The 22,578-nt window shown below is 47.7% G+C and overlaps 1 protein-coding gene across 1 annotated transcript in view; it reads right to left on the reverse strand.

Moving 5' to 3' along the window:
- The window catches only part of LOC309528185 (unconventional myosin-X-like), a 77,494-nt gene extending 64,315 nt beyond the window's left edge, over window positions 1-13,179 (reverse strand). Inside the window, exon 1 of the mRNA XM_082215504.1 lies at window positions 13,001-13,179. Coding sequence (XP_082071630.1) covers window positions 13,001-13,021 — 21 coding nt within the window. The 5' untranslated portion in view covers window positions 13,022-13,179. The remainder of the gene's footprint in view (window positions 1-13,000) is intronic.
- Between the last annotated feature and the right edge of the window lie 9,399 nt (window positions 13,180-22,578).

Genomic DNA, 22,578 nt, shown 5'->3' on the forward strand with positions numbered 1-22,578 from the left:
AAGCAGCAATCCCTCTTGCTGTTCTGGCTTCTGGGATAGCTGCGCAGCCTGCATTCGCGCCATAAGACGCACACACATTCCCTCTTAGTTTTTAGGAGGGAAAAAGTGAGTCTTATAGAGCAAAAAATATGGAACTTGTTTTTAGTCTAGGAATAAGATTTGTGCTGAAACAGGTACTAAGTTTGTGCTGAAACAGGTACTAAGAATTCATGATGATGGCAGAGCAATAGTCAATACCTCTATGCTTATTCATGATTATCTTCAGTTTCATATTCATTTTTATTTTCTGTATTATTTTTTTAAAATAGCACCATCTGTTAGCTTGACATGCTCGGATACTCTTTTTCCAGCATTTTCCAGCTAGACTTTATCCCTTTACATCTTTTAAGTGGAACCTACTACTTCTGCTCACATTATATACACCCAATTGTAATTATATATGTGATACTGCCATGCATAAACTAGGTTTATGGGACAGCAGGGAAACCAAGTACAAATTATCCTGCTCCTCTCTGTGTCAGTGTCATTTTTTTCATGGTAGAGAAAGGTGGGTTGCAGGGGACTGCAGCAATTCCCAGTTTGCAAGACTAACAAATCATGAGATGATATACCTTCTTCACTTTCAAGAATGAGACAACATACATACCTGCCTAAAAGAAATATGAAAAAAGGGAGGCTGCCCTATCAGCAAGCAGCAAGGAAATAACAAGGGAGATGAGAAACTCAGGCTGCGCCATCAGTGGCTGCAGGTCAGGGCGAACCAGCTGACACCGCCCTTCCTTTCTTGGAGGTCTTCCCTGCAGCAGAGACCCACCCACTCTCCTCAGCTGTGCTTAGCTTGCAAATCCAGGCAAGGTCACAGGCAGCGAGATCTGGCTGGAGACTCACCGCCCCAGGGAACAGGAATCAAGCAATGCCTTTAGACTAATCTAATTTCCAGCTCCCTGATCTACTGGTTCAAAAGTGTCCTCAGCTGTAGTAGCAGCTGCATCTACTCTTCCCACAAATGGCAATATGGGCAATTGCTTAGTAGTCGCCTTACTGGGATCTTAAAGCGCTGCAGGTGAGCTCCCATGTCACCCTTCTGCCCAGATCCACCAAGTGTTTGCACCTTGCTGAGCAACCCTGCATGTCCATTGTGTATCAAGGCAACAAGGTTTGCTGGAGCAAAGAAACTGGGGAGTTGTTTTTTTTTTTGCTGAAGAGTGGGCATTCAGGGTTCCCTTTGACATTCAATTCCACTCTGCTTCCACACAAACTCTGCAATTGCTTTGCTCTCTGTCTCTCAAAAAAAGAAAACACAGAGCAACATCTATTCAGTCACCTCACTGCAATTAACGTGCAAATGCACTCCTCACTGTTATCTACAGCGACAGCATGTCGCATGGGGTCAGCATCAAAAAAATCAAAGTAAAACCATTGCCATCTTCTTACATACGCACAAATTCTGATGAGTGGATTGCAAGAGGTAGCCTGTTTGGAAAGGAGCTCTTGTCTCCACACTGATGACTCCCCCTGAACTTTTCTTACCTCTCCACAATCTAGGTGAGAATTCAGCTTACTGTACTGTACTCAAAGGTCTGGGAAGGCAGGCTAAAATTCCTTCCATGATCCAGACTTCCTTGACAGTGGAGACTACTCAGCAGCATGGTATTAAGATGCCTGGTGCTTGATGCTACTTTCAAAGGCCCTTTGGTAGAATTCTAATATGGATAATTTATTCTAATTCGTACACTGAGCTACACCAAGCAGTTGTTCCATCACTGAAAATGAGGAGAATGTACAGATATTTGCTTCCATCTACATAGACACAAATGACAGCTCTCTCCTGGCCCATCAGACGCTCTCCCAACTGTTGATGGTGCCTTTGGATACTGAACTGTGTCAATATAGAATCATGTCTGTTTTAAGGATAGTTGACACATGAATGTTCGTTGTGTGGTTAGCTCTACATCAGCTGGTGGCCTGCATGCATGAATAAGTTGTTACAGGCATCGAATAGTACAGGCAGAATGTATATACCACTTGAAGCACAAACCAGTTTAAACCAACAGCACTATCCACATGACCAATCAGGATAGAATAAATTGGGGAGAATGGGGAGAGAGAATAGGATTGGGGGGGAATCCCTCCCTCACCCTGAATGCATTTGATTGGTTGCTTTTTTATGGGACCCCTCATCATGCACATAAACCCTACATGTGTACAAATAATGTAGTCATGCAACCAACTGAATGGGTGGGGTTTGCAGTTACAATTCAAATGCCTTAACACACAATCTCAAACTTCACAGGCTGCTCAAATCAACATTACAAGCATTAAATAATCAAGTGACATCCCCTGGAAGAGACAATCCAGGATGAAGGCAAAGGCAGACTGCCTAGCATCCTCCCTTTGGTCTGGCTGGAAAGGTTTGGGTCACTCCCACCAACTCCCCAATAGGCACTCAGAGGAAAGGTTGATGTCTAACACCTTGACAGCCTTCCTGTAGCCACCTTGCTTGCTTCATCCTCTAGACCCATGGCCATTTTCCTGGCTGTGCCCCACTCCTCCTGTTGGCTGGACAAAGTCGTCTGTCAGTCAGAACTCATTGGGGTCCAGAGTTCGAATCCCCACTCAGCCATGAAGCTTATTGGGTGACCTTGGGCCACTCACCATCTCTTAGCCTAACCCCCCTCACAGGGTTGTTGTGAGGGTGAAATGGGGGAGGAGGAGAACCATGTACACCACCTCCAGCTCCTTGGAAGATAAAGGGGGTATATAAATGTAATAAATAAAATAAAATAAATGGTGCATATGTGGGTGGTGGCCAACAGAGAGAGAGAAATAGGACGCGACACTCTGTTGCTTCCAGGCTACCCGACAGGGTTGGTGCTGGAGTCAATGGCGCCATCTGCCACAGCCTTTTCCTAGAACTGTGCATTGCAAGTCACCATAAGGCATTGCCTGAGTTGGGGAAGGCTGCTGCATCTGCTGATCTGTGGCAGGTGCATTCATGTCTTTGGGCAATCCATTGAACACATCGCCAACATCAGAGTTTTGTGCTAACCAGCTCACCTGGCCATGTCTGAAGGATGAGGGTTAAAATAAAAAAATATTTAAAAATTCTGAACGCCGGAAATGTTTAACAGCTGCTTTTTTGCTTCAAAGCCAATAGAGTATTAGAACTACATGGCTTCCTAGCTTTATATTTCTTAAAACATCTATTCACTACTGATTTCCTTTGTTAACACACAAGTGAAAGAAGGCCAGCAGTTTAATCAATAGTCTGTTCAGTGCCCCCCCTCCTTTCCCCCGTTTTTTAAATGAATGTTTCTCAGATTTGGGTCATACTCAGATCCCATTGCAGATGTGACAGAATTATTTTTGTCCACTTCAGACTTATAGGTCTTTTATTCCAATTTCGTTCAGCTTAAGCTGCTGCTGCTTTTTTCCACGCTTGCCAAAAAGAATTGTATCTGAACCTTTCTCAGCCATACAAACAGCTAGTAGAATAGAAGAGTGGGGCAAAATAAGAAACAGCAGAACAGTGTGTGTCACTGGCATTGCACTGGTTGAAGTGCAACCAGATATTTGGATCCAAAAATGACATACGTTTCTATGGAAAACTATCAAATTCTCAGCTCTCTGGACTTTTATTATTTAATGTTATATTGTTTTTGTTTCTAGAGCCTTCTCTGATGAAGAGGCTGAACACCTACTTTACAACACTGGCATGTCAAAGGAGCTTTCGATGAATCCACGTGCCTGGTTAAAAATGGCGAGTGTTCTTTAAATCCCACCCAGGGCTCCGTTCCACTCTCTTTCTTTGTGACTATGAACCAGTCATGCACTACACACTTTCCTCCATTTCTGTTACAAAGAGTAGCATTTTGACTTTGATCTTATGGGACGTTCATCATTCCAAGAGTTTTCTCTCTCTCTCTCTCTCTCTCTCTCTCTCTCTCTCTCTCTCTTGTGCCATACTAGGAAGATCTGAGCAGAGACACATCTGCATTCAGCATCTGAGCTGAGCACCATCACAAGCTTGGATGCTCTGGGCACAACAAAATAAGATCTGGGTGAATGTTCCAGCTGTTATTTTCATAGGAAGCTATTAGAATGATAAGCATTAGCAGGGAGCTCGTTTATAGGTAAACGTGGGCTTGGTGGAGCTGCTGCGAGGCAGCCACACATTTCTGAGCTTCTGCATGAGCACATTGTATGGAGCTGTGCCAAAGTGCTTTACTGAAAGACAAGGTGCATTTGCAAACTGCATCCCTCCCCCATCTCCTCGCATAGATCAGGCCAGTCACATTTTCGAAAGAGGAGGGAGCGCACGCCCATTGGCCGGTTGGCACGAAGCATCCTCGTCAGAGCTGTTGTTTTAAACACCACAACGCTACCCCTCCAGGGTGACATCAGCTCCGTCCTCAAGACGGATGGTTTTACGATTCGTTCTAGCAAAAAGGCTGGGACCAAAGTCAAGCTAACAGGTTCATGATTTGTTGGATCCTCCTTTCTCCCTTGCCTGAGAATAGATGCAAGGTTCATTCCCCCTCTTGTCCCCCAGGGAATCGCAAATGCTGGAAGAGGACACAAATGAAATTCAAGAATGACCTTGGCAAAATTCAAGCACTGGAGCTCTCTGAAATCCAAAGGAAATGAAAGCAGTAGATGTTGGACACAAACCTACCCATCCCAGCCTCCAAGGTTTTAAAAAATCCAGATGTACATCGGTGTGTGGGTGATTAGATAAGGGATAGGAACAAACCAAGGAACCTAGATTCATGATCAGCCATTGCTTTTTTAAATAGGGGTCCACTTACATGTCACAACACAGACAAAGGTTTATTAACCCTCTCCTTGCCAGGGTGAGCAGGCTCTGGCAAAGCTCTCAGGCAGCCTGGTCAGCCACTGTGAGAACAGGGTGATGGACTAGATGGGCCCTTGGCCTGATCCAACAAGCAAGCTCTACTTATGATCTTATCGTGTCTCCTCCTGGTGAACGTTAGCATCTTGGTCCAAGTCACTAGCAAAGGGCTCATTATTTATATCCCTCTCTTTGTCATGAACAGCCACAGAAACTCTACTAAACTTCTCTTGCAACTCAGCATCTCCGTTGTGTTTGCACAAACTCTGGAAGAGCTTCTGAAGGTGAGCAGACGCAAGTTTTGGACAAGACCCCAGTTGGTTTGCCTCAGAAAGAGGGGCTCAGAAGGTGCATAATAATGGGAGCACATCCCAGGGATCGGAGGCCATGGGGGATGCTATGGAGGCCAGCCTGAGCTGCTGGGCTGCCAGTTGTTTCTTCCTAACAAAAGCTGTGGTCCACTATATTTGTTAATTGTTTATTGCTAATGTGATGTGACCCTGTTGGATTCACAATGTAATAACTAACCGTACTACCCCACTTTGCAATTACCCCAAGTGTTAATAGACAAAGGTGGCACAGAAAGCAATGCAATGCAACAACATTAAAAACAAAAAGCATTCCCAAACACCTACCCTGTGTTCTTGAAGAGATATTTCTTATATAATTGGAAACTTAATTTTTCAGAATGGTTAAGTAGCCTTACAATGAATGATGCATTGGTATCTTTAAAAGGGGGTGGGGAAGGAGTTGGAAATTCTTAGGAGCTGATTCACTTCTCTGTCCTCTCCCCAGCCAAATACTCAACACTCATTAACTTGCCACCAAATTTATGTATTGAGCTGGTGTCTGGCAATATGAACCACAATGAGTGTTTTACATAGGAAAATCTTGATGTTGCACACAAGTGAAAAACACACACATGTGAATAAGAACATAAGAAGATCCTTGCAGGATTAGGCCACTGGCCTATCTACTCTATATATCCTGCATATACAGTGGCCAGGTAGATGCCCATGGGAAGCCTGAAAGCAGGACCTGAACGCAATAGCACTCAGTCTTAGATAGTCCCTTTGATTGTACCCCAATTTCTGAATGCAAATGCAATTGCTCAGCCAATCACACTGTATGCCTCCATATCACATTTAATATCCTTCAAGTGCCCCTAAGGAACCTATTTGATCACCCCTCCTGAGGCTTTTGTTTCTGGCCCATGTTCTCTTCCCTGCCATATATCCAAAAAGGTGTGTGTCTTGAACATAACAATTCAGATCTAGTGAGATATACTGGTTAGACCAAGGAGGTTCTCAGCCATGAGTTGCACTGGGTGACCTTGGGCCTATTTCTCTCTCTCTCTCTCTTTCTTTTAGTCTAGTTTACCTTCCAGGGTTGTTTTTAGTATAAAACGGAAAACCCTATACTCTCTGGAGGAAAGGACTGGGTTGTAATAAGCGAACAAATAATAATTTGTAGTGTGTAATAAGTGAAACAATAATAATTAGTCTTGTGAGATCAAACCAACATCTGGTTCAGCACTATTACATCAAAAAATGGGCATTCAGATAAGGGCAGTCAGTGCCACACTCGCCTCCTGAGTTCAGCGGGGTTGTGTGGTGCCTTTAAAATGTTGCTAGACTACAACTCCCATCATCCTTGACCATGCTGGCTGAGGCTGATGAGAGTCATAGACCAAAACATCTGGAGGGCACTACATCTCCTACCCCTAACACACACACCATCAATCACCCCTGTCTCTCAGGAAGAGAGCAGTGGGGCAACCATCTCCCTAACCAAACATGCCCCATGTACAATAACCCAACCTTCACTTGTGCTGAACATGCTTTATTCCCTTCTATGGTGGCAAGCTACTTGTTCGGGAGCCAAAAGAGTCAACAAAGGGGTTTTAGACACAGGTTGTTCCCTGCTTGTGGCTCCACCATCTTCTCAACCAAAGAAAAGTCACTTGGGAAGATGATGGCGTAAGGAAAAACGCAGCCACCTAACTCCTCAGAGAGCTAAGCGAGGCACAAAGTTTTGGAACATGCAGACAAACCCTCCAGACCAGAAATGGATGACGAGAGCAGAGGAGCAACTTCTCAGAGCTTGACCCAGGCCTCCCCGCCATTCATCCCAAAAAAGCCCTGGCACAAAAAAGGCAGAGAGCAAGAGGCAGACAAACACAAGGATCACATCCCCTGTGGTCGTCCACTTCCTGCCCACAGATATACAGGGAAAACACTGTCATAGTCACAACTCCCTTTGGACACCCCTTGCCACCATTTTCTCTCCCTGACCACCCGGTTCTTTCTCTCACACACATTCAGCTGTGCAGGAGTTTTCATTGCGATTGCAAGCCACTTTCCTCCAGGCACAGAGCTGCAGTCATCTTCCTCCCCCCTCTCCCTCGCTGAGCTGCTTCTGATTACATGTCCAGGGAAGAAGCAGGCCAGGGTGACTAGACCACTGAGGGAGATTTGGCTTCTCTGAGATCGGAGGGGGAAGGGAGAGCAAGGCAACCATTCAACCGTTTGCTCTGGTTTTCAGCCTGCAAAGGGAAGTGCCCGCGCCTGCTGGCAGGCTTCCCCAGAGAGCAGGGCAGCCTGCCCACCGTACATACAGAGGCACTAAAAGGCACAATGGGCTCTGTGCCACCCAGGACTTCCACAACACCACAGGGGATGCCCTTCAAGCCATTGAGCCCATTCTGAGTGTTGCTGTGTGGTTTTGTTTTGTTTCATATACTCAAGACACAGCACGGAGCTACTGCTTGAAGCCAAGTTATCCAGCCAGCAAATCATGCCAAGCACAGAAGTGGCAGCCAGCTGGGCAAGAGGGCAAGCAAATATGAGCAGTCCCGTGCCCACATGTCCCCCTCAGTTCACACTCTGTCCCTCCTGCCACAGTCGGCTTCCTCATCTCAGCCTCCATCCATCCACCCATATGCTTTTCTCAGTCTTGACTTTGTACATGCTCTCTTCCTCCTCCTACTCCCCCACCAAACAAAGCAATTGCTTTGGGATTTGTATCCCTCTCTAATCTTCCTCCATATAAGACTATCTGCTCTCACTGCTGAGGGGCATCTTTGAAGGTTAGGTAGATAACATGACACCTTTTCAGCCACTGCACACCCAACAGGCCTTGGGAGCCCTCTTCCCCAGTGGAGGGGGGCAGGGGGAGATGCCCACCTCCTTCCTGACCTTCCATCACTGTGGGAGGAGAAAACTCTTATGTTTTAGAACAGTGTTTCCCAACCTTTTTTGGGCAAAGGCACACTTGTTTCATGAAAAAAATCTCGAGGCACACCACCATTACAGCCCCGTGACGTCAGCGCGCAGCGTCACGCCGGGAGGGACATGAATTGCTAGCAAATTACATAATCACCTCCTTGAGGGCTGGCTCATCTTCTCCGAAGGCAGAACCCCATTAATTAACAGCACAGACTCACACCATAGCCAAGACGAGGGGGGAAAACCTCAGTCATGCACATGTGGGGGCTAAATGAGGACGAAGACCGGGCAGAGAGCAGGGTTCAAATCACCCCACCTGGCCAGGACAATCCCTGGGTGCTCCCTTGGGCCACTCGCCTGACCCACCTCGCAGGGCTGTTGTTGCGAGGATAACACGGGGAGAACCACGCACGCCCCCGGGAGCTCCTTGGAGGAGAAAGCGGGCAATGAATGCAATGCACGAAATATATGAGAGGCGACCAGGTTTTGCAGGTGAGGGGCCCCCACCAGCCTCCGCTTCCAACACCCGGCGCAACGACGCCGAAGTTTCCCCCCGGGCTCGGCTCGGGGAGCAGCGCTGCTCCCCCCGGCTCCCCTTCGCCCTCCCGGCTCTCTCTGCCGCCCACTGGGGACCCCCCTCACCTGCCAAGTCCGGAGCGCCGGTGGAAGTTGCATGCATGCATGCAGGGCGCCGCGTTGCCATTGCATTGCACTGCACTCCATGCAACGCCTGCACGCATGCATTGCCTTGCACGCCCGCCAAGGGGTCTCCCCGTGGTCCGATGCGTCCCCTCCGGCGTGGATGTAGCATTGCAAAAATAAAAAAACCCCGAAGCAGCCCTACCTGGGGGGCAGCCTCCGCCACCGCCGCTCCGCCTCCGCGGGGATCCCCGGGCTCCATCCTGCCGCCCGATCTCCGCGGGGGCGCAGGCAGGCTGCGCGGGGTCTGCGCGGAAGAGCCCCTGCCCGCCCGGCCGCCGCCGCTGCACTCATTCCATGGCCGGGAGAAGAGCGCTTCAAACAAAACGCCCGGCCCGCCAGGCCACGCTGGGAAACGTAGTTCACGCACCCCGCGCAGGCGCGGAGCCCAAGGGCGAGGGGACTACGGATCCCGGCAGCCCCCGCGCCGAGGACGGAGGGGGAGAGGCTGGGTGCAGGGATGGAGGGACGGGTGGGCGAGCGAGTGAGTGAGTGGCAGCCGCCAAGCCTTGGCCGAGAGCCAGGAAGGGCCTCCCCGGAGGAGGAGGAGGAGGGAGGCGCAGAGCGGGAGGGAGGGAGGGAACCCCAGGGGTCATCTAGTGACGGCGCCCCAATCGAAAATTTGACTTTTAAAAAAAACAAAAATCTTTCGAATTTTTTAATTTTTCCTGCGGCACACCAGGCAACATCTCGCGGCACACTAGTGTGCCGCGGAACAGTGGTTGGGAAACACTGTTTTAGAAGACTTCAGAAGAGGGTTAGTTGTTGTTGTTTGGTCTGCTATGCCTCATTTCTGTTTCTGCTCTTCTCCCCCCCCCTTCTGTTTAGTTATATTTTAAAAAATGCAGATGGCTGTATTTAGGTTTGATTTTACTCACAGCTTTAGATGAGCCGCTCAAACCAGAAATGGATGTGGAAAGAGAAGCAGCTTCTCAGAGCTTGACCCAGACCTCCCTGCTCATCCCAAAGAGCCACAGTCCCCAAAGGCAGACATGACAGAGAATCACATCCTCTGTGTCACCCACTTCCTGCCCACAGACATGCAGGGAAAGTTGTTCAACAGAAAAGTAGGATATAATTTAAAAGCAAAGGAGCAAACCTAGCCTGTTGGTTGTAGTGTCTTGCATTTGTGCTGGGCTGCCAGAATCTCTTCCAGTAACAAGCGTAGCTCTTGGATAATGTAAAAATAGATGCATAAATAAATAATATGGAAAGTGCCTCTAACCAGGTCTAGAGTGCCCTTCAGTATTATTATTTTTTAAAAAAGAATCACAAACTTAGGCATTCCAGCCAAGGGCAGCTACATGCTGCTTTGCATGTAGAAGATCCCAGTTCACCAGGGAGGACTGGCAATGTCCTCCCATCTGAAATCCTGTAGACCCATTGCTAGTTATTGGAGACATTGCTGAGCTAGATGGACCAATGGTCTGACTCAGAATAAGACAGATTTCTATCTTCCTGCGCAGATCCTTTTTGGCTACTTGACTACCCACTAGAGGTACCTGCAACTATGCTTGAAGACTACTGAGAAAAGCCCTGGTCCCTGCAGTGTCTGCCCTATAGAGCCATGCTTCTACTGAGCAGTGTGTGTGTGTGTGTGTGTGTGTGTGTGTATCTGTCTGTCTGTCTCTCTCTCTCTCTGTGTGTGTGTGTGTATGAAGTGCTGCAAAGAACTGTCATGGATGTAAAAGAAGGGCTGATACTTTGTTCTGCCTGCATTTCAAGTCCTTTCCATACTGGCTGGGGCACAGAGGGTTGAGGGGCAAGATGCTCCTTTGCGAGCTAATGGGGCTCCCTACAATTACAGCCAGGCACCAGACGCTCTGCGCAGCATTAGGTTAATCAGTTAAAGGGTGCAACAGCAGCTCCCAGCCACATTCTGTGCAAGGAGAATTGGGGGAGGGAACAGCAGACCCGGCCTGCTGTGTGAAGAGGGGAGAGGAGGGTGGAATCCATAAAAACATCTGTTCAGATAAAGAACACAAAGAGAGGGTGGGGGCAAGATGGAGCCCCTTAAACCCATTATCTGCTCCTGCTCCCTTAGTGCCTGGACAGCTCAGACACTGAGCTTAATGGCCCAGAAACTAACAGAGGGTGGGAAAACCTCAAGCATCAGTCAAGGGGAAAGCCAAAGGCCAAAGTGGCCCAAAGACCATCAACCTCCCAGTCCAAGTCACAGCTTAGCTGTGCTCCCACACAACTCTTCCGCATTATGGTCCAGGAAAACAGAATTAGGACTGCCATGGCTAGCCATTTACTGCTCAGTCATCTGGTGCTGCTTCAGAAAAGGGCAGTGACAAGCAGACCGTGCAGCACGCAGCATCACTGCTCACATCAAGGCCACTGTCAGCCCTTAGTTTTCTTTGGCACTTCTAGGCCAGAGTAAGAAGGCACTCTTGCTTGCACAGCAGTAGCCCATTGCTGCATTAATAAGACACCTGTCAGATGTCTGTACAGCTGGAGCTCTTGGGAAGAGAGGGGTATACAGGTTACAATGGTCAGGGGGAAACTAGGGCTTTGGGCTCCATCTCCTGAAGGCAGGCTGCAACAGGCCAAGTTGCCCCTGGTATGAAGGAGACTTAGCAGCAGCCACCAACGGTGCTTGGAGTAAGTGTTCTGGGTTACAAAGACCAAGCTCAAATACACATAGGCAGTAGTAGAGACCAAGTGAGGCAGCAAGTGTTTCCCAGGCAAATTGCTTCGCCCCCCTCATCTATCACACAGAAACTGTTGCTGGACCCCTGGTGGTTACTTAAAGAAAAGGTCCTTTCACCTACAGTACTGTATAAATTATAACTGAATAACAAACTGGCACATGAAATAAGTATGGATTCCTACAACTTGAAAGTTTACTCCATCAAAGTCAACAAGACTGACTTCGGAGGAAATATTGGAGACGGTTAATGTGAAATGTACAGTTATTTCTCTTTCAGGAATCAACAGGCAAGACTATTCATGACTAATTTTTTTTCTCCTGCTTTGCCCTCCCTTTTCCCCTCCTCTCCCCAGTATTTTTTTCTTCTGCTGCCTGTGTCCAGCATCCTGAATAAGGACATGTGGAAATATGCATGTGCGCATGCGCATGCACACACACACCAGCCCTCTTCAACTGTATTGACGGGAATTCCTTGGGCACAGAGCCCGAATTTGCTCATTTGGAGGAGGGTAAGGTGACTGTTTTCACTTTAAAAAATACAAAAAACCAGACACAGCAGCAGCTGAGTGCCACTTTCAATCAAGGGAGCACCCTGTCATCTCCTCTCCCCAGAGAAACAGAGGAGTAGATGCTACATGAGCGTAGCAAAAATCCAGCGTGTGAATTAGTAACACAGACAGACATAAAATCCCCCAATGGCTCATCCATTTCAGAACGAGTTCTGGGTTTAACGCGTCTGTTGGGGTATATTACTCATTCACACAGGAGGATGCACCCATCCTCGCAGAAGCAAAGGAGGAAATCAGATGTGCCAAATCTGCCCCCTGCATCCCAACAAGTCAAGGTTCAAAGCCTCCCTTGTCATCACTGGAGAGAGGCGTGGACACCAATAGACTGTACAGGCCGGCTGAAGGGTGGGAGATTCTCGGGGCCAGTTTTAAGGGTCACCCACAGCAACCAGACTGTCTCACGCCCGCCTTCCCCTCCCAGAAGGAAACTCCTGCTCCAGCGAAGCTTGACAAGCACAGCCCCGGTCTAGCAAACGGATCATCACCCCTTGCTCCCAAAAGGTCCCCACCGGACCCGGTTCTGTTTTGCACTGGAGACCCTGCAGCTTTCCCCCTCCCTCTTCTTCCCAATGCCAGGGTTAAGTGTGAGGATGGTGGGGAAAACGAGGTGCTCCTCCTTCACCTTTCATGGGCAGAGAAGCCCCCCTCTGCTCCTTGGATCTAAAGGGAGAGGAGCCCTTGGCCTCAGCCTCGACCCTCCGCCAGAGACCCTTGGATCAAAACGAGACCTGACCCCCGACACACCCACCCCCCGCCCGGGCAGTCTCGCTCAGCCGTTTGACGGCAGCCCAGCCGAGCCTAGCAGGGGCGCCTGGGGACCGGGGGGCGACCCCTCCTCTTTGGCCGGCCAGAAAGAGATTCCGCGTGCCCGCCGCCGCGCTTGAAGGAAGGCGAGGGGCGCAAAGGCAAGGGAAGAAGAGTCGTCCTAGCGTCGAGGGACTAGCAGCTTGAAGGGGGCGGGACTGTACCCTCGGGCTCGTCCTCGCCGCGCTCTCACCTCCTGCAGCTGGGGGTCCATCTGCTCGGAAGGCAACGCCGTTTCCAGAGGCGGTGGCGCTTCTCCCTCATAGGCGTCCACCTGGCCTGGTGAGGCGGCGGCGGCGGCGCCCTCGCTCCAAATCTTCAGCGCCTCCCCGGCGCGCTCGGTAGCAAGAGCCGCAGCACGAGCATCCCGCAGGCAGAGCGAGCCCAGTGGCCGGCTCCAGCCTCGGCTCCGCCCCGACGCCTGATTGGAGCCCGAGAGCGCCTTGGGTGGCGCCTGCTTCGCGCCAGCGCCGGCCTGTTGCCCCACCTTCGCCTCCGCCCTCCTCGAGGCGCGGAGGGATCAGGGAGGTCACTCCCAGGAACGCGGACCTGGAAGTCCTGCCCCCTGTGATCCCGTTTGTGGGTAGCGGGAAAGCACTCTGCACTTGCTCAGAAGCTCTCTTGTTTGTGCTTAGCGCCGAGTATATGTTCCATGGCTTGAGACCTGGAGATTCTGAAGTGCTAAGTTGGACATAGCGACGCGCAGGCTGGTAATTTTCTTTATTTTCACATTTGTCAGCCTAGCCAAAGATCAGGGATTATGGGTGTTGTAGTCTCCAAAAATACCTGGAAGGCCACAGGTTCCCTGTACCTACCTGTTACACACGGTCGTGGGCTCTGCAGACCCTCCAAGTACCCCTATTTTCAAGGAACATCCCCGATTTAGAGAAGCCGTCCCGGTTCCTGATTTGATCTTGCAATGTCCCACTTTTCCTTAGGGTGTCCCTATTTTCACTGGAGAAATGTTGGAGGGTATGGAATTATCCAACCCCGAAGCCGTCTGAAGGCAATCCTGTATAGGGAAGCTTTTTTAATGTTTAATGTTTTATTATGTTTTTATATATGGTGGAAGCTGCCCAGAGTGGCTGGGGCAGCCCAGTAAGATGTATGGAGTATAAATAGTAAAATTATAATTATGAAAAGGGACGTCCCTATTTTCAATGGAGAAATGTTGGAGGGTATGTGCCTGTTGTATTTCTTTATTCTGCAACAGCTTGTCTCTCCACTGATTTCAATACAAGAGGATTCTAATATTTTGGTTAAATATATGTGGGGTATGTGTGTTAATTGCCCTTCAGTATGTTTTCAGCATTTAAAATATCCACCAGCAGATGTAGTGTGTGAAATGACAGGCTGTGCACCGCATGGCGCCATAGTGTTCAAGTGCATGCATGTGCTCTTAAAAAACAAGAAACAGTCACCCACCCACTCAGAAATGGAATAGATGCCTTGGGACACTCTTCCCCACCTGTCTGATTTATTTTTTATTTTTGGACTACAACTCCAATTAGTTCCTGCCAGTGTGGCCAGTGATCAGGGATGCTGGGAGTTGTAGTCCAAATATCTGGAAGTCAGCAAGGGAAGAAGTGGAACCATTAAAAATGGGCAAGACCCAGAGTGACAGGATGGGTGCTTCGTGTACCTGATGAGTGGGTTGCAAGTCCATGAAAAGCGCCTGCCAAAATGCGTCTGCCACAAGAACTCCTTTTTGTTCTGGTGAAAGAAAGGATGAAAAGAGATGCAAAGCTTGCTGCTCGGTGTCTATATCAGAGTCGGGAAGTGATTGTCCGTAGCCACTAGTCATGTGGCAAACCCATTAATGGGGTTTTAGGGTCTCTGCGGGAAAATTGCGGCAGGAGTCCTCCAGTTCAAGGCGGCCTCTCTAGTGACCTAAAAGGAGACATTCACAATACCCAGTTGGAAATGGTAGCACTTTCCCTTTCTGTAACCTCTGTCTTACTTATTTCATCCCTTATATGTCTCAGTTGTTCTTTGGACAGTGGTACCTCAGGTTACATACACTTCAGGTTACATACGCTTCAGGTTACAGACTCCGCTAACCCAGAAATAGTTCTTCAGGTTAAGAACTTTGCTTCAGGATGAGAACAGAAATCGGGCTCCGGCGGCGCGGCAGCAGCAGGAGGCCTCATTAGCTAAAGTGGTGCTTCAGGTTAAGTACAGACCTCCAGAATGAATTAAGTACTTAACGTGAGGTACCACTGTATATGAGATGAAGATGGATGGATGCTTTCTCAAGGTAATGTTTGTGAGCAACAAGTACAACTCAACACTATACATGACACCCACACGCCACATGAAAAGCAGCATGAGAGAAGTGTATAGAATTATGCCTAGTGTGGATAAAGTTTTTCTCGATCTCTCATAATACTAGAATCATAGAACTGTCAAGTTGGAAGGGACCCTAAGGATCATCTAGTCCAACCTCTTGCATTGCAGGAATGAATATGCACTGTCCCATACGGGGATCGAACCTGCAACCTTGGCATTATCAGCACCATGCTCTCACCAACTGGTGTTTGGGGGCTTCCAGTGAAGCTGAATGTTGGAAGATTCCGGACATCCAAAATAAAGTACTTCTCCAAACAGCATATAGTTAAATGATGGAATTTGCTCCCACAAGAGTTCAGTGATCACCACAGACTTGGATGGGTATAAATGAGGGTTAGATGAATTCTTAAGGTGATAAAGCTGCTAATGGCTACTAAGTTCCTCATTCCTCATACCTGATTCCTCATTCCACCTCCACGGTCAGAGGTAGTATGCTTCTGAATACCAATTGCACAGGCAGTGGCAGAGGTGATGAAAGGTGCTGTCTGACAACATCTGGAGAGCCAGAGGTTTCCCATCCCTAGCATACAACAAAATAGGAGAACTAATGGTATATTAGAGCAATACAGACTCCAGGCTATATATTTGTGTAGATGAGAACAGAGTGGCTTTGTGCAATCAGATGAGAGTGTCTTTCCAAAAAGGTGCATGAGATACTGGAGATTCCACCAGTTAACACTCATGGTGATGTGTGATGAATGCTAGGAAGTCTCATAGAATTAGCCTTGTCTGGCAGCACCCCTGAGCACTCTGAGCCTAGTGGGTCAGTTCTTCAGAAAGAGCTACATAAGTGCCACACCCTTTAGAACACCAATTCTTCAAATATCTCTCTGTGTCTGCAGTGATAAGAAAGACGTTAAGGTCTTTGAGAGGTGTAAATTTATATTGGGTCCCATAGATTGAGAGCATAGCTAGTTTAGGATCTGGCTGCAAAATTTAGCACATGATTCTAGTTATATCTCAGGAGTTTTGCTTCCAGAAAAACCCTCCAGACTGTGATGCAGTTCCTCAGAACGCCAGGAATGAGGCTCTGGCACAGATGTCTTTCAGCAGGTATGGAGATGTTTGTGTGCCAAATGAGTGAACAGAAAACACTGCTGCTGGGATTCCTGTCACTTGCTTTTGCCAGCTCTGGAAAAGAACGGAAACATTCTGTTCCCTTTGTCCCACATTCCCCAGAGCTGAGACTTCTATCTGGAATCTGCTAGGTGCAGAGGCTAGTAGTATGTCAGATTGCGGCTTTAGATGGATAACGACATAAGCTACAAAACCCAAAAAGGGAAACATGACCCCCCCTCTCTTTATCTCTCTTCTGGTCTGTAAAGAGAAAAATGGGCTGTCCCCCCCCCCCCCGTGCCAAATGCCCATGAATGAGAGGGTGGGGCACACCATAGTGAAAGAACTGGAATGTTACAGTCATTGATCAGGCCATTCCCATTTCCTCCATGAAGGGCAGCCACAAAGCCACAACTGGAGGTAGCCAAGAGGACCTCAGTCTAAGTGCCTGTTGGCAAAATAGTGGCTCCCATCCAAGGCCATTTCGACTGTAACCTGAAACACTGAAACTCATTCTGTTTCTCTTGACTCTTTTCCTGTGACTGGGACTTTCATCACTGAATCATTGTGGAAATCAGACACACAGCACACCAGGGTGTGTGATGCCTTACTTAGCATAAGAGGGAAGGTCCCTCCATTCAAGGGCTTACAATCTAAAAATTAAGGGTACTGGGAATTGTGCAGAGGAAACTACAGCTCCCAAGATTATTTGCAGGAACTGCATTGAATGTGCTTTGAATGTGTGCTGTGGATCTGCTAGGAAGCAAGGAAATGACCAAGGAAGGGAAAGCTGGGAAGGGGCACAGTGATTAGGAAAGCAATAAGTGATTGTTTCAGTTAGATGTGTTTAGGCTTAAATTACAGAGTTATAGTAGTAGGGCATGCCAGCGAAGGAGTTGCGCCCTGTGGTGGCACCAGAAAAAAATGGGTGGGCGGGCATGTTGTTGTTTAGTCATGTCTGACTCTTTGTGACCCCATGGACCAGAGCATGCCAGCGAAGGAGTTGCGCCCTGTGGTGGCACCAGAAAAAAATGGGTGGGCGGGCATGTTGTTGTTTAGTCATGTCCGACTCTTTGTGACCCCATGGACCAGAGCACGCCAGGGCGGGCATAGAAGGGGCAAAATATATTTCTATGTGGGTGAGTTGTGTTCCACATATTAAGAACTCTGAAAGAAAAATAACAGTGTATGTTAATAACAGTCTACAATTGGGGGGGGTGAGCTCTTTTTTTAGGGGGGTGCGGGTTAAACCACAGAGCCTAGGACTTGCCGATCAGAAGGTCAGCAGTTCGAATCCCTGTGACGGGGTGAGTTCCCATTGCTCGGTCCCTGCTCCTGCCAACCTAGCAGTTTGAAAGCACATCAATGTGCAAGTAGATAAATAGGTACCGCTCCGACGGGAAGGTAAACGGTGTTTCCGTGCGCTGCTCTGGTTCACCAGAAGTTGCTTAGTCCTGCTGGCCACATGACCTGGAAGCTGTACGCCGGCTCCCTCGGCCAATAAAGCGAGATGAGCGCCGCAACCCCAGAGTCGGTCACGACTGGACCTAATGGTCAGGGGTCCCTTTACCTTTACCTCCCCCCCCCCCCGGTACTGCCCATGGTTCTGCCAGAGTTCTAATAAATAGGTGGCTTTTGGGGAGAGATTTGAAGCAAATAAAATGGAGGGAGGGATGAAGATGGGGGAAAGAGCTCAGGGATGGGATGGCGGGGAGGGGAGGGGGTGGCTAGATGCACCATCAAGAGCCAGGGATAGGAAAGCTAAGCCTCAGAGAGTAGAAATTGGATGCAGAGGAGACTGAAGAACTGACAAAGCAGGGAGAGCTTTGGGCAAGAGGCAGGATCATCCAGGACTCTGTTGGATCCTGTGTCATTATTTCCCAATTCCTGCCTAGGTTAGCTTTTTCTTCCTTCTGGGAGCCCCCTCCTTATCAAGCATTTTGAACACAAGTAGGCGATCCCTATCTAGGATGCTCTCCTGTTGCAGGGAGGGAGCCATCCTGTCTGCCTGGGATTGGCAAGGGCCTGGAGATGCGCCTGGTCACTGACACAGACCTATCAGCACATCAAAGGAGGGTCTGGTGAGCACCCATTTCCTGTCTTCCTGCTGCAGCTCCTTGGATGAGGTCATTCAAGAAGGGGAGGGGGAGGCAAGGGGAATGAGAGGAGAGAAGAGGGATTTGCCTGCCCGGTAGCACTGAGAGGTACTCATGGACTTCTTCCATCTCAATCCAAATGCATTCCCCCCCCCAATCCCCCATCATAGGACAGCACCTATGCTCCCCCCCACACACCCTTAGCAGGAAGCAGCCAAGAGGGAATTTCCCATTCTGCTGGGGGCTGTAGGAAGCGCAGCAGGAAATGTGTGCTATGTCTGTGCATAACCCACCCATATCTCAAGGTGTGTAAGCTTGCCAGTAGATGAGACATGCCCTGAATGAACAACTTCGATTCAATGATGTCACTAGCTCCATATGAGTCAGACCTGCTTTATCAAAATATAAATAGACAGGAGCTTCTGCCTGAGGGCAACACCTACCTTACTCATGATGGCTTCATGCGCCATATTTGGGGTGGGATCTCCCCAGATGCACAATTCTACAATTTTATGATTGCCTCTAGGTTGATTGCTCATCCTTTTCCCAGTCTAGGATCATTTTGCATGAAGCGCTCTCTCCAATTTTTGCTAGCTCTCCCATATCTCCTTTCGATCAGAGCATAGGGAATGGTTTTGTAGCGAGTCGTGCCATTATTCCATCTACCTCAATGTTGTCTGCACCAACAAGCAGCAGCTTTCCGGGATTTCAGCCAAGCTGTCCCCAGGCCTATCTGGCGGTGCTGGCGACTGAACCTGGGACCTTTTGCATCCATGGGAGGTGCTGTGCCCTTTGAACTGCAGGCCTTCTTTTCTGGTCCTTGGGAGATGTTGTCCAATCTTGAAATTCCTAATTTTGGAGATCTTAGAACAAAAGATTTATCCCTCTGCCTATTTCTTTCTTTCTTTTTGGCACACTAACCAAGCCATACACTTTCCCCTATGGTTTGTTTTGTTGATTTCTTGCATAGATTTCCCAGATTTCTTCCAAGGAATTCCAAGTGGCTTACATAGTTTCCCCTGTTTCCATTTTATCCTCACAACAACCCAGGTAGGTTTGGCATAAGGCCATCCAGTAGGCTTCGTTGTTGAGTGGGGATTTGAACCCAAGGCCTCTGCAGTCTGACATTCTGAACATAGTGATAGTATTTTTATGTAACTAAGTACAGTACTGTTTCCCTCAGACTTTGCAAAATGTATATGAAGTCTGAGATAATTGAAAAATACCAACTCTTTCCACGCCCATAGCCATATTTACAAATCCCTGTTTCCGACCACAATTCTTCCAGTTTTTCTAATGGTTTCCGATAGTAACTCCTACAGTCCACATCTCTACTGTTATGAAAGAACAACCAAGAGTCTTGTGGCATCTAGAAGATTGTAGATTTATTGTGGCATAAGCTTCTTTGGACTAAAGCCCACAACATCAGATGTGAACCCTCTAACCCATGAAATCTTACGCCACGATAAGGCTTTAAGGTGACGCAAAACTCTTTGCTGTTTTTGCTGCCATAAGACAGGGGGATACCCCTCTGGAATGTATGCTTTGATGAATCTGCCTTAGTTAGCTGTGGTGGAGAACTCATTTTTGTGTGTCTGTTACGGTGTTTCTCGCCTGTCTCAGCAAATCAGGAGGTTGTCTAGCCTTTCATGGTAATGAGGCATAAGAGTGGATTGCATTTCCTTTGGGTTTAGTTTTTGATCTTTTAGCACTTAGCAATGCACAGAATTGTGGTTGCTTTAGTTGAGGTGACTGCTCAAAACTGAGAATTGTCCTCTGGATGGTTAACATCTGCGGCGTATACCGTAGTTTTGCTTTGCAGCTGTTGCTCTAGAGTTCTGCACAAATAAGATAGATCTTTGCGTGCAGAGCCGTAGGCAAAGGAATCCAACTTATCTGAGTCATCTCACAATCCAGAGACAAGGAACTTACAACACTGCAGATGCTGCTAGGCCACATTTCTCATCATTTCTCGCATTTAGCAATGCTAGCTGAGGACATGAGAGTTGAAATCCACCAACATCTAGTTCCCCACCCCTGCCATAATCTCAGACATATTCCATGGCAGTCATGTTACTTTGAGTAAGATTTGCTTCAATATTTTATTAACCGGCTGCAGTTGTTAGGCCTGTTCACTGCCCAACATATTTCTTGTGATGAGAAATGAGTTGATATGAACCCAACCCTCTCAGTTGTTTCCCTCAAGATCTGTGCGTGGAAACTAATGCAGGGAAAGGAAGTTTTTTGGGGTTAATATCTTATGATAGACCCACAACTTACACAGGTGTTACATTCTGGGGATTGGGCCTAAAGCCAAAATCATGTATAGTCAAAACCCATTGGGTTCAATGGTGGGTGGGATTGCCAAATACAGTGGTACCTCAGGTTAAGTACTTAATTCGTTCCGGAGGTCCGTTCTTAACCTGAAACTGTTCTTAACCTGAAGCACCACTTTAGCTAATGGGGCCTCCTGCTGCCGCCACGCCACCGGAGCACGATTTCTGTTCTCATACTGAAGCAAAGTTCTTAACCTGAAGCACTATTTCTGGGTTAGCGGAGTCTGTAACCTGAAGCGTGTGTAACTTGAGGTACACTGTACATTTTTTCCAGAACCCCTCCCTTTTCTGTTCCCCTTTCTTATTTATTTAACTTTCCCTCCATGCATGTAAAGCTGAATGCATGCAAGTTGCAGACTTACTGTATTCATATTGATCAGCTTGCATGACTATTAAAATGTATCAGTTCATGAATCTCCAATGTGAGGATGGGTTCTGGTTTCTTCCAGACCAAGCATACAATGGGCAATCTGCCCAATTTGTTTCCGTAAGAGTTGCGTGAAGGTTATGCGATGTTGCCATCAAGGTGTTACTATCCTTTGCTTTTCCACTGTACTGTAGTTTTCTGTCGCTTTTCTTACCCCTCAAAAGTTTGATTTTTTTCTTTGCCAGGGCAGGCAGGAGGGAGTGGATTGTTGTGCAAGAGAGGTTTTATTTAGCTGTTGCTGCTTGTTGCAATGTGTCCACTCTCTTCATGGTGGGTTGTGAATGTGCACTCTGCTTGCTCAAAGGATGTCTACCTGAGTGTGTGTCATGAGATAAGCTCCAGCCAATCTTCAGATTTGGACCTCAGGATAAACAGATCCTGCAAATCTTTCTTATCTGCCCCAAGAGCATATGTTTGTGGTAGAAATGAATTTGAAGGAATGCCTGTGCAGGAAAGAAATAATTTCACAACTTGAACAGTTCTGCAGTCCTATACTGATGTTCCTGTAACAACTGTTACTTTATGTTAGAGACTTCTGTGATTTGCTGGTTTGCTTTTGTAGTGCTCTTCATATGAATAAAAGCAATAAAAATGTGTTGGGTTCTTATTTAAACAAAAGCAAAAACCAGTTTGCAACTATTATATTTTTATTTCACAGGATTTCTATACTGCTTCATTGCAATATAACCTCAAAGAGATTTCCAAGAGTAAAAATAAAATAATAAAATAATCAGGTTGTGTGTGGTTTTTTTTTATTAAAAAAACCCAGTTAGATACAACTACTTTAAAAAACATTCAAAAATAATAAGCTTAAAATTCTGCTAAAAGCCAGATTAAAACACATGTCAACATTACTGGACGCATTGTCTGGCTACAAATGTGTTCTGCGTTGCTCTGACAGTGCTGGAAGAGAGAGGGGCTTGGGCATTGCTCGGCTCTGGTCTTCTGCATTTTCAATCAGTGACCTTTTCTGGACTTGTTTCCACCCCCTCTCCGTGTTGCTTTTGTAGGAATTAGGCCTGGCTCCCTTGAGATAGGATCGTGTTCACACCAGCTGTGCCCTTGCTCCGGTGGAATGAGATTAAGGGGGTGTGAGAGGCTTTCACAGGATCACACTGGGGACCTGTGACACCTGCTCCCACCAGAAGAGAAGGGGATTGCCTAAAGGGCATTGCTATCCCAGTCAAAGCTGCCCACTGGCTAGCATTCCTAATGTAAAATGTTTCTGACTGCGAGCCGAGAACAAGCAAGGACAATGCAATGCAATAGCTGCCTCTTCCAATAGCTTGGGCAGTGGCTGCTGACTTTGCAGTAGATGTGGTCTGCCCTAAGTGGATATCATTTAGACCCTGGTATCTCTAGGATCCTCCTAACTCTTAAGGAGCTCTAACTTCAACCACAACAATAAAAACAGCAGTAGCAGCAGCAGCAATGTTAATGATGACGTTAGACCATGGTTTCCTTGTTTATTATTAAATGTTAACTTTATTGGGAAGACAAACTGCAT

Source organism: Podarcis vaucheri (genome assembly GCF_965113315.1).
Source record: "Podarcis vaucheri genome assembly, chromosome: 1".
Classification (NCBI taxonomy): Eukaryota; Metazoa; Chordata; class Lepidosauria; order Squamata; family Lacertidae; genus Podarcis; species Podarcis vaucheri.